The 12,916-nt window shown below is 30.5% G+C and overlaps 1 protein-coding gene across 1 annotated transcript in view; it reads left to right on the top strand.

The window, feature by feature from the left end:
* LOC135847028 (homeobox protein EMX2-like) overlaps positions 1 to 11,431 on the top strand; it is a 32,123-nt gene extending 20,692 nt beyond the window's left edge. The window contains exons 2-3 of the mRNA XM_065366407.1: positions 5,213 to 5,385; positions 10,553 to 11,431. Of these exons, the coding sequence (XP_065222479.1) occupies positions 5,213 to 5,385; positions 10,553 to 10,729 (350 nt within the window). The 3' untranslated portion in view covers positions 10,730 to 11,431. The remainder of the gene's footprint in view (positions 1 to 5,212; positions 5,386 to 10,552) is intronic.
* The last annotated feature ends 1,485 nt before the right edge of the window (positions 11,432 to 12,916 follow it).

Here is a 12,916-nt window from a genome sequence, read left to right as displayed (position 1 = left end):
GAACAGCTTAACGTGTCTGGAACTGATTTGAACGAGACTGCGATTTTTGGATAGAAAATGGTTTGAAACTTTCATAATAAAAATTTAAGTTCTCCAAATTGATTTTTTTTTTTATTTTTATCGAATGTTTTAAAGTTCAAAATTAACCATTTTCGGCGATTTATGCTTTTTTTCTTCAAATTTTCGATGTTATCATTCTTTTAGACGCGTTAATCAGTTCAAAATTATTCAAGTCTAATTTTCAATCCATCAACAGCTGTTTTCGTGATAAGTATTCACTTTCAATGTGTCTTTCAAATCCAAAAAGCAAAACATTTACTAGAGCACCATCTCCAGACAGCTTTTCAAAGCTGAAAGTGCATCCCCTCTTCCTCCTCTCTCCACCCAAAATCATTTTTTTGTACAACTCCTAGAGTCGTTTGTACAAATTTAATTTTCAATAAACAAAATTGAATTAAAATTTGAAAAAAAAAACAAAAAAAGTTGGAAATATTTTTACTGAAAAATGAAAATGCGGGAAATTTGTGCGCCCATCACGATTCAGAAATTGAATTTTTCGTGAATTTTGAAAATTTGCGTTTTTACACCTCTTTTTTCTTCCCATTAAAAAGCATGATTTTCTTGGAAAAAAATTACGCTAACAAACTCTAAAAATAGGTAGCTATTATTTAAAAAGTCAACTTCATTGCGTAAGAAATCTATCCTCCATCCCCCCTTTTTCCTCCTCTGTCAAAATATTTGCCCAAGTACCCTTTCTAAATTCGTACGAGCAGAAGGAAGATGCAATTTTTCGATAGATTTACCATTTAACATTCAAGATCCAAAAAAATGAATCTAAAGCAACCCTAAAAAAAAAAAACAAAAAAAAACTTGAATTTCATAAACTTTTTTCTGACAAGCATCCGTATTTCCAGCTTCTCTATCAAAGACAGAACAGAGACAGGACTTCCATCGGGACAGGAGATAATCCCAAATATTTTAATTTTTCAGAAGAGAGGTTGAATCAAAACTCATTCAAAAAAAAAACTGTTTCTGATCAGAATTTTTTTATTTTCAAAAAAAAAAAAAACTAATAAAATATCAGAAAAGAAATTAAAATTCTGAAAAAAGCTAGTAAAAGGAAACTTTTAAAGTTTGGTAAAAATGAAAAAAACTGCAGGGTCCATAAAGTACAAATATTTATTTTTTTGGGGTTCAAAAATTTCGAAAACTTTTCAAAAAAAGGTCGAAAAATTCAAACAATTTTGAGAATCGTAGGTATTTTCTAATCAAAATTTGAGTTTCAAACAATTCCAAAATTTGGAGCTGCCCAATCGCATTTTTCGACCATTTTTGAAAAGATTTTCGAAATTTTTGAACCCCAAAAAATACTTTATGGACCCTACATACCAATTTAAAAGAAAAAAAACGAGACTGTTTTGCAATACTTGAGAAAAAACAAAAACTTCTTCACAATTTCAACAAAATTTAGCATTTTTTTAAAAAAATAGGATTTTTTTGAAATTTTGACAACAAAACCATTATTGGACTTTTTTGACAATTTCAGCAAAACTAGAACATTGGAAATTATTGTAAAACTCAGGGCTGTTTCGCAATTACCCCCCCCCCCTCAAAAACAAACTTCTGCGCAATTTTAATAACAGTTTTGCCAAAAAAATGGATTTTTTGAAATTCAAGTGAAAAAAATGAGAACTTTTTTTGAAATTTTGGCAAAGAAGCAGGATAAGCAGAACTTGTACAGTTCTTTCCACTTTATTCTAATTTTAAAAACTGCTAGAAAATGACAACGCTTGCACAGCTCATTCAATTTATAATACTTACCACTAATTTAAATACATAATATGAAAAATAGAATTCTTCACACTTTTACAGGATTGAAATTTATAAAATTTCAAATTTCTATGAAGCATAAAAAAGTTAGGGTCGAATCGAGATCAAAATTTGAAAAATTAGTCCACACTATGGGATTGTACATCTCAAGTTATCGTGAACAACTTTTAGAATTCTGGTCAAAATCCATCAAAGATGAAATCTTATAATTCGAACATTCTCTTCTTCTTCACCCCCCCCCCCCCAGCGAAAGCTGATCAAATTAATCCTCAAAGATGGAAAATGAGAAAAAAACATTCCTGAAACAAAAAATTTTGAATTTCCTTTCATTTTTCAAAGTATATTTTAAATAGAAACTAGGTACTTGAAAAAGAAAAATTTTTATGTTAGAATAATAAAAAAAAAAAATCAGAAAAAAAGCTTGAAAGCTTGCACGTTACAAGATGACAAACGCCAAAACCCCCAAATTTCAGAACTAAATTTTAATCTCCTAAACAATTTATTGAATCACGAAATCATCGCTCGATAATACTCTTCAATGATTCTCTCAGAACTTCGGATGAAAAAAATCGCGAAGTATAATAAATCTACAATGTCTAATAGTTTTTTTTGATAGCTTCTGATAGTCTGAAATCTCGTCGATTGCGTCAAATATTACGATACAATGTTATGTGGTAATCAATTTGTTGATAAGACCAGTTGAACTTTTTCATACCTAAATAAGTAATTTAATTTGCAGAACTTCATATTTCATTAAATTCAATGACATTTGAACAGATGGTATCGTGAAATGTTGAAACATAACCCTGCAAATCAACAAATTCACACTCGTATTAAATTTAGGCAAAGTGAAATTAAATTTTAAAATTTTTTTTAAAGACCGTATGAGCCAATTTAAAAGTGCATTTTTGGCTCTTTCGGAGTGATTTGAATTCCTGGAGAAATTTGAAAACTCGCTGGAGGCTCCAAAAAAGTAAAATTGAGATCGTTTTCCGTACGAGTGATCATGAAGACACATCAGATGACATGTTGTTTAAAAAAACAGCTAGTTATATGACTTCTTGAAAATTCAATTCAATTTTTTTTTTAAATTTACAAATTGGTCAAAAATTTACTTTTGAACAAGCATTCCTGGAATTTCGCAGTAATCACCTAAAACGGTTGATAGGCTGCCCATCAAGCATCGACTAAAGTTATAAGTGCTGAAGATCATTTTTTGCCTTTGCAGAGTGATTTGAAGTTTCTGGAGACAGTTGAAAAATTACTGAAGGCTCCAAAATGGCCCAAAACTATATCCAAAAATGGACTCGAGAACTTAAAATTTTGTTTACTGGAATTTTAGGACATCTCTTTCAAACTAGCTTGATTACGTTCAAATTCGAGAGTGCCAGTTCAAAAGGTTCCCTGCCAGAAATAAATGCTTAAACTCAACCTCATATCAAATCAAATCAAATCAAATCAACTTTATTTTTTGCAATAGACAGCGTTGCTGCATTTACAAAGTCGACTTATGTACTAACAGTGTAGGAAATAATCAATACATAAAAGAATGAATAATGAAATTAAATAACATGAAATAGAAATGAAATGAAATAAATGCGCCATGTACAGCACCATACAGGCATAGGATCAGCACAGATATCCAAATAGACGCATTCAATGAAAATAATAGAAACCAAATAAGAAATAAATAAAAAAGAAAAAAAAAACCTCCGCATATACCATCACCCCTCACAAAAAAAACAATTCATTTATTATAAATACACACAAGGATATTAAAATCTAAAAACACTCCAACAACCTTCAATCATTCATACATCATTCGATCATTCCATGAATGAAAATTGAAAATATCTTTAAAAGAATCACGTATAATAAACACGTGTCTGACGTTTATTAACCCTTTCAATGAACACAAGAAGAGAACCCCGGCTGAGAACAACTCATCTATACCAAGGCCAAAAAAAAAAAAAAAATGAAACACAACTCTCTACTCTCTACAATGTACAATCGAATACATTATTTCAAAAAATCCAACACCTCGATTGTTATATACGCGACCGATATATACGCAATAATATTCGCAAATCCGTGACCTCAGATTACAATTCAAAAATTTACACAATTATTATTATTTATATAGATATCTAGACCAATAGGTAAAAATGAACCGTCACATTGTGCTGGTCAATATATCCTATGGGTAAACAATGGAAACCTTGTGCTAATGTTTAGGAACATATTATAGCCACTAATGAAATAGATACGATGAGATACATATTACAATATGTTTTTAAATCTCCATAATTTAACATAATAAATAATTCCGAGCTATTCTATTTCTCAAACCATAGGTTTAGGTATAGTTATACCTACCAAATAAGAGAGAAAGAAAAAAAAACATGTAGTTTGATTTTATGCTAAACGAATACGACGAACAAAATTAGCCTTATCAGTTTTCAAGAGTGTCATCGCGACATACAAAGTTTCCAAGCTGCCGAGGAGGGAAGAAGGAAAACAGCCTAGAATTTATTATCATACATTATAATTCTCTCCAAAAGAGAACCGGTACAAGAGGAGGAAAAAAAATTACATATAATAACCACTGTAACGTAACAACGAAGTAGTCATTGTTACAAACACTTCTGATTCGGGTTTATCTTAATCAGTGCTGACAATGTATCTGTGTGCTGAGCTGTGCGTGAGTGAGTTAAAGACCGACAGGGGCAGAGAAGGGGCGAAAAAAATATACACAGAAACTCGAAACGTATCTACTTCTTCATATGAAGTTAAATGTACGCAGGTGTATACACCTATTTATTAAAATTTCACATTGAAATGTATTTTTTTTTTTTTTTTTTGGTCAGCAAATGTTCGCCTGCTCTCTCTAATTACAGAGTATTTAGAAATAACATCGTGTTAAACATGTAGAATTAAACTCTTTATGATAATTACATAACCGCGAAGCAGCTCAGCGTAACGTGCGATGTCTAGTTTTCAATTAGATATAATTTAAAATAAACATATAACAGCGTATAATATAAATATGTAATACGTAAAATCCCCTCTCCCCTCACCCCTCCCTCTTTCACCCTGGTCAATATCCTAGATAAATCGTCCGCAACGACAGAGACATACAAATTATAAAATTGGCGCCTGTTGCCTAAATTTATGTACATAATACGCGATAATATAAATGTAGTAGCACAGTCGATTAATCAAATAAGTTAATAAATTTATCCAATCATTACACTGAAGTGAAAAAAAACACACGAAAAAACAGAAATCATCTTACAGAGCATTATCTTTTATAGTACATTATGACGATGAGATAAAGACAATAATTAATAGAGAGTTTTTCTTTTTTCGATTATGTTCGCAGGTCCAGATATTCCTGGTTTTTTATTACAACCGTTCAGAAAACCGAAAAGGATACGAACTGCTTTCAGTCCTAGTCAATTATTGAAATTAGAACATGCTTTTGAAAAAAATCACTACGTAGTTGGAGCTGAAAGAAAACAGCTGGCTCAGTCATTAAGTTTAACAGAAACTCAGGTAATTTCAACATTTTTTTTTTCAAGTTATTGGTATCAGGGGCGATTGGAGGTAGAATATCCAGCCTTGAGATCTACAAACAAAGATGCATACAACTGGCCCACTGGGTGTAGATTCAACGCCCATGCTGCTGCTTATTGGTCGAATCAAAGGATCAAATTATTTTTGGAAAAATTTCAAACCAAAGTCTTGACAAAAAATGGAAGTTTAGAAGTGCAGATTCACCAACCTGGCATGATAAAACTGTTTAAAAATCCAACCAAAATAGTGAAACATTAAAAAAAATCGTTCCAGAATCGATTCAAAATTTAAAAAAGAAAAAAAAAAAGATTGATTCAAAGTTTATTTAGGATTGTAGAGCCATCCAAACATTGCATATCTAGTATGTACAAGTCAATTAGAAATGACTTTAAAAAATTGTGGGAGAAGCTAGACTATCCAAAAATAAACCAAAACTCCATCCAAAATAGGAAATTCTTTCAAAATTTACAAGAAATCAATGCTATTAGGTACATGAGATTTATTTTGAATTGGGAAAAAATTGGAAAATCATTCGGAATCAACTGAAGACGTTTTCATTCAAATCAGCTTTTAGAGAAATTGAAATAACAAGTTACTCGTATAAAAAAACAGTCGATTTAAACAGCCTAGGTATACCTAATCACCAGAAAGTGATCAACTGATCATTTTCCTCAAATTGCAAACAGTTGAAAAACATTGAGAAAAATATTGTCAATATAGCATAATTATAATTTTATGCAAATGTAAAACTTTTAGCAAGTGACCAAAAAATGATGAAAAATTACCAAAATTCTTCAAAATATCATAAAACTTGAATAAAAAATTTAAAAACATTGCTAAAAATTGCTAAAAATTAACAAAAATAGCAATAAAATGGTAAAAAATTAATAAAATTACAAAAAAAAAACAACTGAAAACAACTATCTAATAAACTAACATTTATAAAAATTGCTTAAACTGGCAAAAAAATCCATTAAATAGAGCCAAGAGTGTCACAATTTTGTAAATGATTGAAAACTTGGATTGGAAATTAAAAAAGTTGTCTAAATGATTGAAACTGAAAAAAAAACGTGATTAGAAAATTGAATAAGAATTACCCAAAAATTATCTGAAAGTTGACTATTCAAAAAAGAATAGTACATAATTTCAAAAACTCTCAAAAAAATGATCTAAAAAACTAACTAAAAAATTACTCAAAAATAGTCTGAAACTTTCTTCAAAATTAGAAAACATCTTCAAAATTGCCAAGAACACAATTGAGTATGGCAAAGTTGGTTAAAATTAGAATCAAAATTAGAAAACAATCTATAGAACTTCCATTGCACAAAATTTTGACCAATATTGCCGGAAAGTTGGCGAAAATTAAAAATGACATTATTTCATTTACTGAAAATGAAAAAAAATTGTTTGAAATTTTCACTTTTTAAAATATCAAAAATTACCTAGGTAAAGGAACATCAATTTTTTTAAAAATCAAGAAAAGTTGTAAAAGAATTTATAAAAACTCGTATTTGCAAACAAATTGTTGAAACTGATCTGCTAAAAGTGCCTAAAACATTGTGAAATGTTATAAATTCAAAATAAAAATTTCGAAGTAACCCTGAAATTATTGAAACATTTAAATAAATGTTTACAAATTTTCAATCACCCAGAATTCATAAGTATGCAACATTGGAAAATTTTGGATGACAAATCACAAAATAAATTGAGTAAATTTTCTAAAATCATCAGAAAATAATAAAAAATGATAGAAATCTTGTTAAAAATGGAGGGGAAGGGGGAGAAAAAAAAGAATAAAGTTGGGCTTAGTTGTTTACTTAGTTTATAAATTACCAAAATTCACACAAAAGTTTGTCAAAATCTCCTCAAAAATTTATAAAACGATGCGAAGATTCATTAATTTTACAAAAATTCTCAGAATATCAGCAAAGTGCAGATCTTGAAAATAATTATCAAAATATTTAAAAGTTACAGAAAGTTGAAACAAAATTTTCAAAAAATAATCAAAATTAGATTCAAGTGGACAAAAATTATTCAAAATGTTCAAATTTTACGAGCACTTATATTTCAATTAACAAACTGATAAATTTCACAAAAATGCTCAATTTTTGTAAATCAATCAAAAATAGTGAAATTGTTTTGAGATCGATAAAAAAAAATCAGCCAAACTTCTTAAAACTTGAATTTGAAAACAAACTGATAAAATTTCACAAAAATGCTGAATTTTTGTACTTAAATCAATCAAAAGTAAGTAAAAATTGTCTGAAAATGCGATCACCAAAAAAAAAAAGGGGGGTCAATTTACAGCAAATAAATTAAAATTGAATTGAACCAAAAAATCAAAACAGAAATTAAATTAGGGCTATCTACACCAAAAATCTAAAAAAAAAATTGAACTTGAAAATGAAAATTTATTTAACCAAGTATCTACACCAAAAGTTGGAAAATAATCTGAGACCAGAACCATGAAAATTGAATAAAAACAAAAAATAAAATTGATATTGAGCCAAAAAATGAAGATTGAATCAATACATTGAAAATACAAATACCTTAATGAATGATAATACTCTCTCAAAGTTGTCTAAAAATTTGATCAAAACAAAAAAGATTGCTTAGGTACAATTTTTAAGAAATTCATCCAAAATCTCGCGAATTCAACTCAAAATTATTTTACGAATTCACTGCAGTCTAATCATATAAAAAAAACTAAATTTATCTCAAAAAAATAGCTCGATACTCATTAGGTATTCATTCTATGTATGAGTATCCAATCACTGAAAATCGTGTCTAAATTGCAGATGAAATTCTATCATAAAATTGATTAAAAATTCAGAATTGCATTATCAATCAAAAAAAGCAAGAAAATCTCTTCGAAGTGGTGAAATTTTTCGTGGAACTTGACCTAAAGTCGCAAAATAATTTTAAAAGATCATTTGAAAATTATTCTCAATTGAATTCAAAATCCCAAAATTGGTCAAAAATCGTCTGAAAACCCAAAAGTCACTCTAAATCTTAAAAAAAATGAAATACAACCAAAAAAAAATTATCAAGAATCTTCCAAAAAGCAATTCAAAATTGATCCTAAAATATTAAAACTGTTTCGAAATCATTCAAAAATCCAATAAAAAGCAACTCGAGCACTTTCACGTAAAATTATTCGTCCAAAGACACCCCATTAAATTAAACCCTAATCTCTCAGCTTGACATCCACCTCACCAAACCAGACACCACTCTGCATACAATGGTATAAAAATGTTAAGTTAGCTAACGATTAGATTTTTCTCCATCTTCCCAACTCCAAACTCTAAAGTATGTACCTACTATAGTCACAGTCAGTGCTCCATCGTCGTAAAAATTTTAACGTCATAATCGCGAACTCGCGAATAATCCGATCATAGTACTCGTACACATATAATGCAGTCAGATGCAGCGACATTTATGCTACATTAATATTTTAAAAAATCGATAAAACGTCCAGCAGTGGCGATTTCCATCTCAGCAGGCAGCCTTTCCTGGTCCAATATCCAATCACCGCGCCTTGTTCGGAGTCGTTATTTTATTACCTTGGTATATAATGGAAGCTCACAGATATATAATCATATTGACAGGTTTACGTATGGCGATGTGGATGTGGTACTGGTAGATATCTCTTATGGATACGCGAAGATGAGTCTCATAATATGGCTTTTGGGTTTCCATTCATAATAATTTTTAGGTACTCGTAGATAGCCCGAGATAACAAAAAATGTAAGACTACAGAACACAACAGATACACACACGTGTATGCATGTGAGGTGTCTGAATGAGTCTACCTGCTACATTTTCATTGAGCTTTTGTCTTTAGGTATTCATTGTTAGAAAATGAGTATTTTTTATGGCAGTAGGCGTATAGTATGAGTCATATTTTGCTGGCAGGATCTTTCGATACCTAAAAATGAGAATTTTTATGTTCAAAAATACCTAAAATGGTGAGGTTAGAGAATCACAAAATCCAATATTCTGAATTCTAAGATCATTGCCGTAGCCTTTGATTGAAAAATGCTCATTTTTTACACAATTAAAGCCCATTTGACACCCTAAAAAACTGAAACTCACTCGACTGGTACAAAACTCACGCGCCATTTCGATAATTACGTTTCATTGTTCACGTTCCCATAAACCAATCTAATAACAACTGGAGCAAAAAAAGACGAGGACAAAAAAAAAAGGAGATCAGATCATTCAAATCGTAAATATAATTCAAATTCTATCATAATGACACGTCGTTAGGCATATATGTACTATGACGTAGCTCTCATCGAAATCACCATCTCCATCATTCATATCGCGGCGCAATCAAAAGACTTCGAAGGGTGGCTGGTCGCACAGTGAGAGAGTGAGGGGAGGGGGGCAAAAATTACGTCCAGGGATTAAATCTCTTTTAACGTACGCTTATTATTATAAATAGAAGTGCGGTTTAAATCGGTCACGTTTTTTCGGCCTATAACAGTACACTGTATACATAAATAGGGTGAGCTTCGAGGTGGCAGCAGCGAACATGGGGAGGTGGCGGAGCTACTACCCTATCTGGGCAAAATTGGTGTATATTTTTATAATTGAAGTCCTCCCCTTTTGCAGTAATATTCTCAATTCGAAGGTCTATTTATTTAAGAATAACTCGTGATTGGTTATAACTCCCCGGTGGACTACACACAGCAACACCATACACCGTAGTACAAACACGATACAACTTTACAATACAATTGAGGCAATTCATTCCACTTTTGCTCGCCATTATTAAACGCTACTTACCAAACTGCTACCGCTGCCGTATCAAAAGAGGGTATTTCAGCTGTTATTTTTCGTCCATCGTCCCCTATTACGATACGATACACACACTTTATAGAGCGTATAAAACTTCCATATACACATATACCGTTGAGAATAAACGTTTCGATGTACAGTAACTTGTTAATTAGCTTTTGCTTTTTTTTTCTCGAGGTTGACTTTTGTATCGAAATTTTCCTTCTATTTTACGCTCCAATCGATTAGAGCCCAAAGACTTTCCAATATACCCTCATTATGGAATAAACGACGACACACTTAGATTTAGATAACTGAGGCAGTTTTATTCACAGAGATGTTTTTTTTCTGTTTCTTTCTTCAGGTTAAAGTATGGTTTCAAAACAGAAGAACCAAACATAAACGAATGCAACAAGAAGAAGAGGCAAAAGCTCAACAGCAAGCTTCCTCAGCTAGTAAAAATTCGCACCATGTAAATAAATGGAAACAAGATACCGTAACGTTATTAGAAAAAGGTGAAGACTCGGATAAGCAAACATGACACGAGCAGCAATCTCCCTTATCTCAAACGTAAGCTATCCTCGGCAACCTTTTCTCAAGCTTTTTTGTGATAACGAAAGCAATACCAATAAGACGACTGCGAAACACACTAAATACCTACCTATCTATACATAAATTTATGCTCACAAGTAGGTATACGAAAAATTTATAACTGATATTTAAATCCAAACAAATGCCAAAAATTATTCTTACACAACAAAATGAATTCTGACCCCCTTAACCCTCTCCCGCATGTTTCCTATTCCTTTCCAGTAATTATTAATAAATACCTAGAAAAAATATCGTGTTTTAGTTTACTTATACCCGAGAAGCAGTTCGAAAAAAAGCAAAACTTTCAATAAGGTCAAGTGTAATTTGTATGTTATTTTTACGTGTAACTTTTTTCCTCTTTATTATTGTTTTTTTGTTATTTTTTTCGTGTTTTTTTCTTTCTTCCTCATTTTCTTCTTTATTTTATTTCATTTTTTTTCTCTCACTCTGTGCAGATTCTCGATGATTTTGATAGAGTTCTCGTTCGTATATAGTGTTGAAATGTATCTTGTATCATAATGTACTTATTTTGTTGTTAAATTTTCATTTCTTTTTTCTCTTTTTAAAAACTATTTTTTTGTAATTCTAGTCATGGATGTATATGAATTTACGATTGTTGTAAATAAGCCATTTTAAAAATTAAATATTTTATTCTAAATTCGGTTTTATAATTTGTTTGTGTTTTTCTCACTTCCGGATAAAACTTTCTTCGATGAAATGAAAATTACTCACCTGCACTCTGCAGGGATGAAATTTCACTTTTTTTCATTTTGAAAAATACCTTCACTTATTTCAAGTTTCAACCGCTGTAATATCCTTGAGTATTTTATGTTTATCGTTCTAACGATCTGTTCTAGAAGGGGAGGGGAATGAAGAGTAGGATACTAGTCGGAATAATAAAGATGTTAATAATTTTCAAAATTATAAGATCTGCCTTGCGTGTTATCAAAATTTCTAGTTTGAAACGTTGATCAATAAGTACTTACGAGTATTTTGGTACCATGCTTCAAAAATTAATTTTAAAATTTGTAAAATTGGCCGATTTTCAACTTCATAGCTTAAACATGTTGAAAATCAAACTCCAAATACATACAACTTGAAAAAATCTAGCACCAAATTTTATAGGGAAATGATGATCAAAAAAATTGAAAAAATATTGTTAGATAATAGCATTGATCAGTTACCTATTACATACGCAAAACAGAACTAATATATTCAATTTTGAATGAAAATGCCTACCTATGGTAAGTAGCATTTCGACATTTTTAGAGAGCAATGCCTGAATTTCTTCAATGTTTTTTTCCCTCCGTCCCAAATTGCAAGTTTTCAGCCATCTCGTTGCGTATAGTTTTTTATGCACCACAATCAATTTCTCGAGTATTTCTTATTATTATTTTTTTTTACTGAAGTGAGATTTAAAAAACCCTTGACAGAAGACATTTCTGTTATCAATTCAGAGTCACTCATTCTAAGAGTCAAGAGAACATTCCTCGATAAGGAGATTTGCAAAATTTAATGTCATTGAAAAAATGTAAACCAAAGAACTCGAAGAATTATTTACACTACGTAGGTACATACATATAATCGCACTTCAAAATAAAAAAGCAGAGCATTTTTTCAATATTTTTCAATTTTTTAGAAATGGAACGGACAGTTTTCAAGTCAAAATTATTAAATTTTTGAAGAAAATAGAAAAAAATGAAAAAATCAATAAAAAAACCGTTGCTAAAAAAATACAAAGAAAACGTCGATTGAGCACAAGGATAAATTTTCTTGATAATTGTATCAGGATTGGTCAGAATTGCATAAAAATTGATTTGAATCATGAACCATCTTTAATTTTGACGATTCGAATCGCTAATCTGGAGAATCATTTGTAAAATGATACGAATCACGAATCGCAATTTTTTTCAAAAATCACTGCTTTTGTCTTCTTGTTGCTTTTTTCTGTCATTGTTTCCAAAGGTCGGCTGGAAAAAGTTTGAAAATTGAATTGAAAGGAGAAAAAATGATTCGAATTACTAATATACGAATCGTTGAAATTTTCGAATCACGAATCATTACCTACTTCATTTTGGCGTTCATTGAATCCAAGAATCGCTTTAAAAATTATTTGAATCACGAATCGCGAATAAAA

The sequence above is a fragment of the Planococcus citri genome, chromosome 5 (genome assembly GCF_950023065.1).
Source record: "Planococcus citri chromosome 5, ihPlaCitr1.1, whole genome shotgun sequence".
Lineage (NCBI taxonomy): Eukaryota > Metazoa > Arthropoda > Insecta > Hemiptera > Pseudococcidae > Planococcus > Planococcus citri.
Note: the sequence above shows the minus strand (reverse complement) of the source record. Positions and strands in the feature narration are given on the sequence as shown.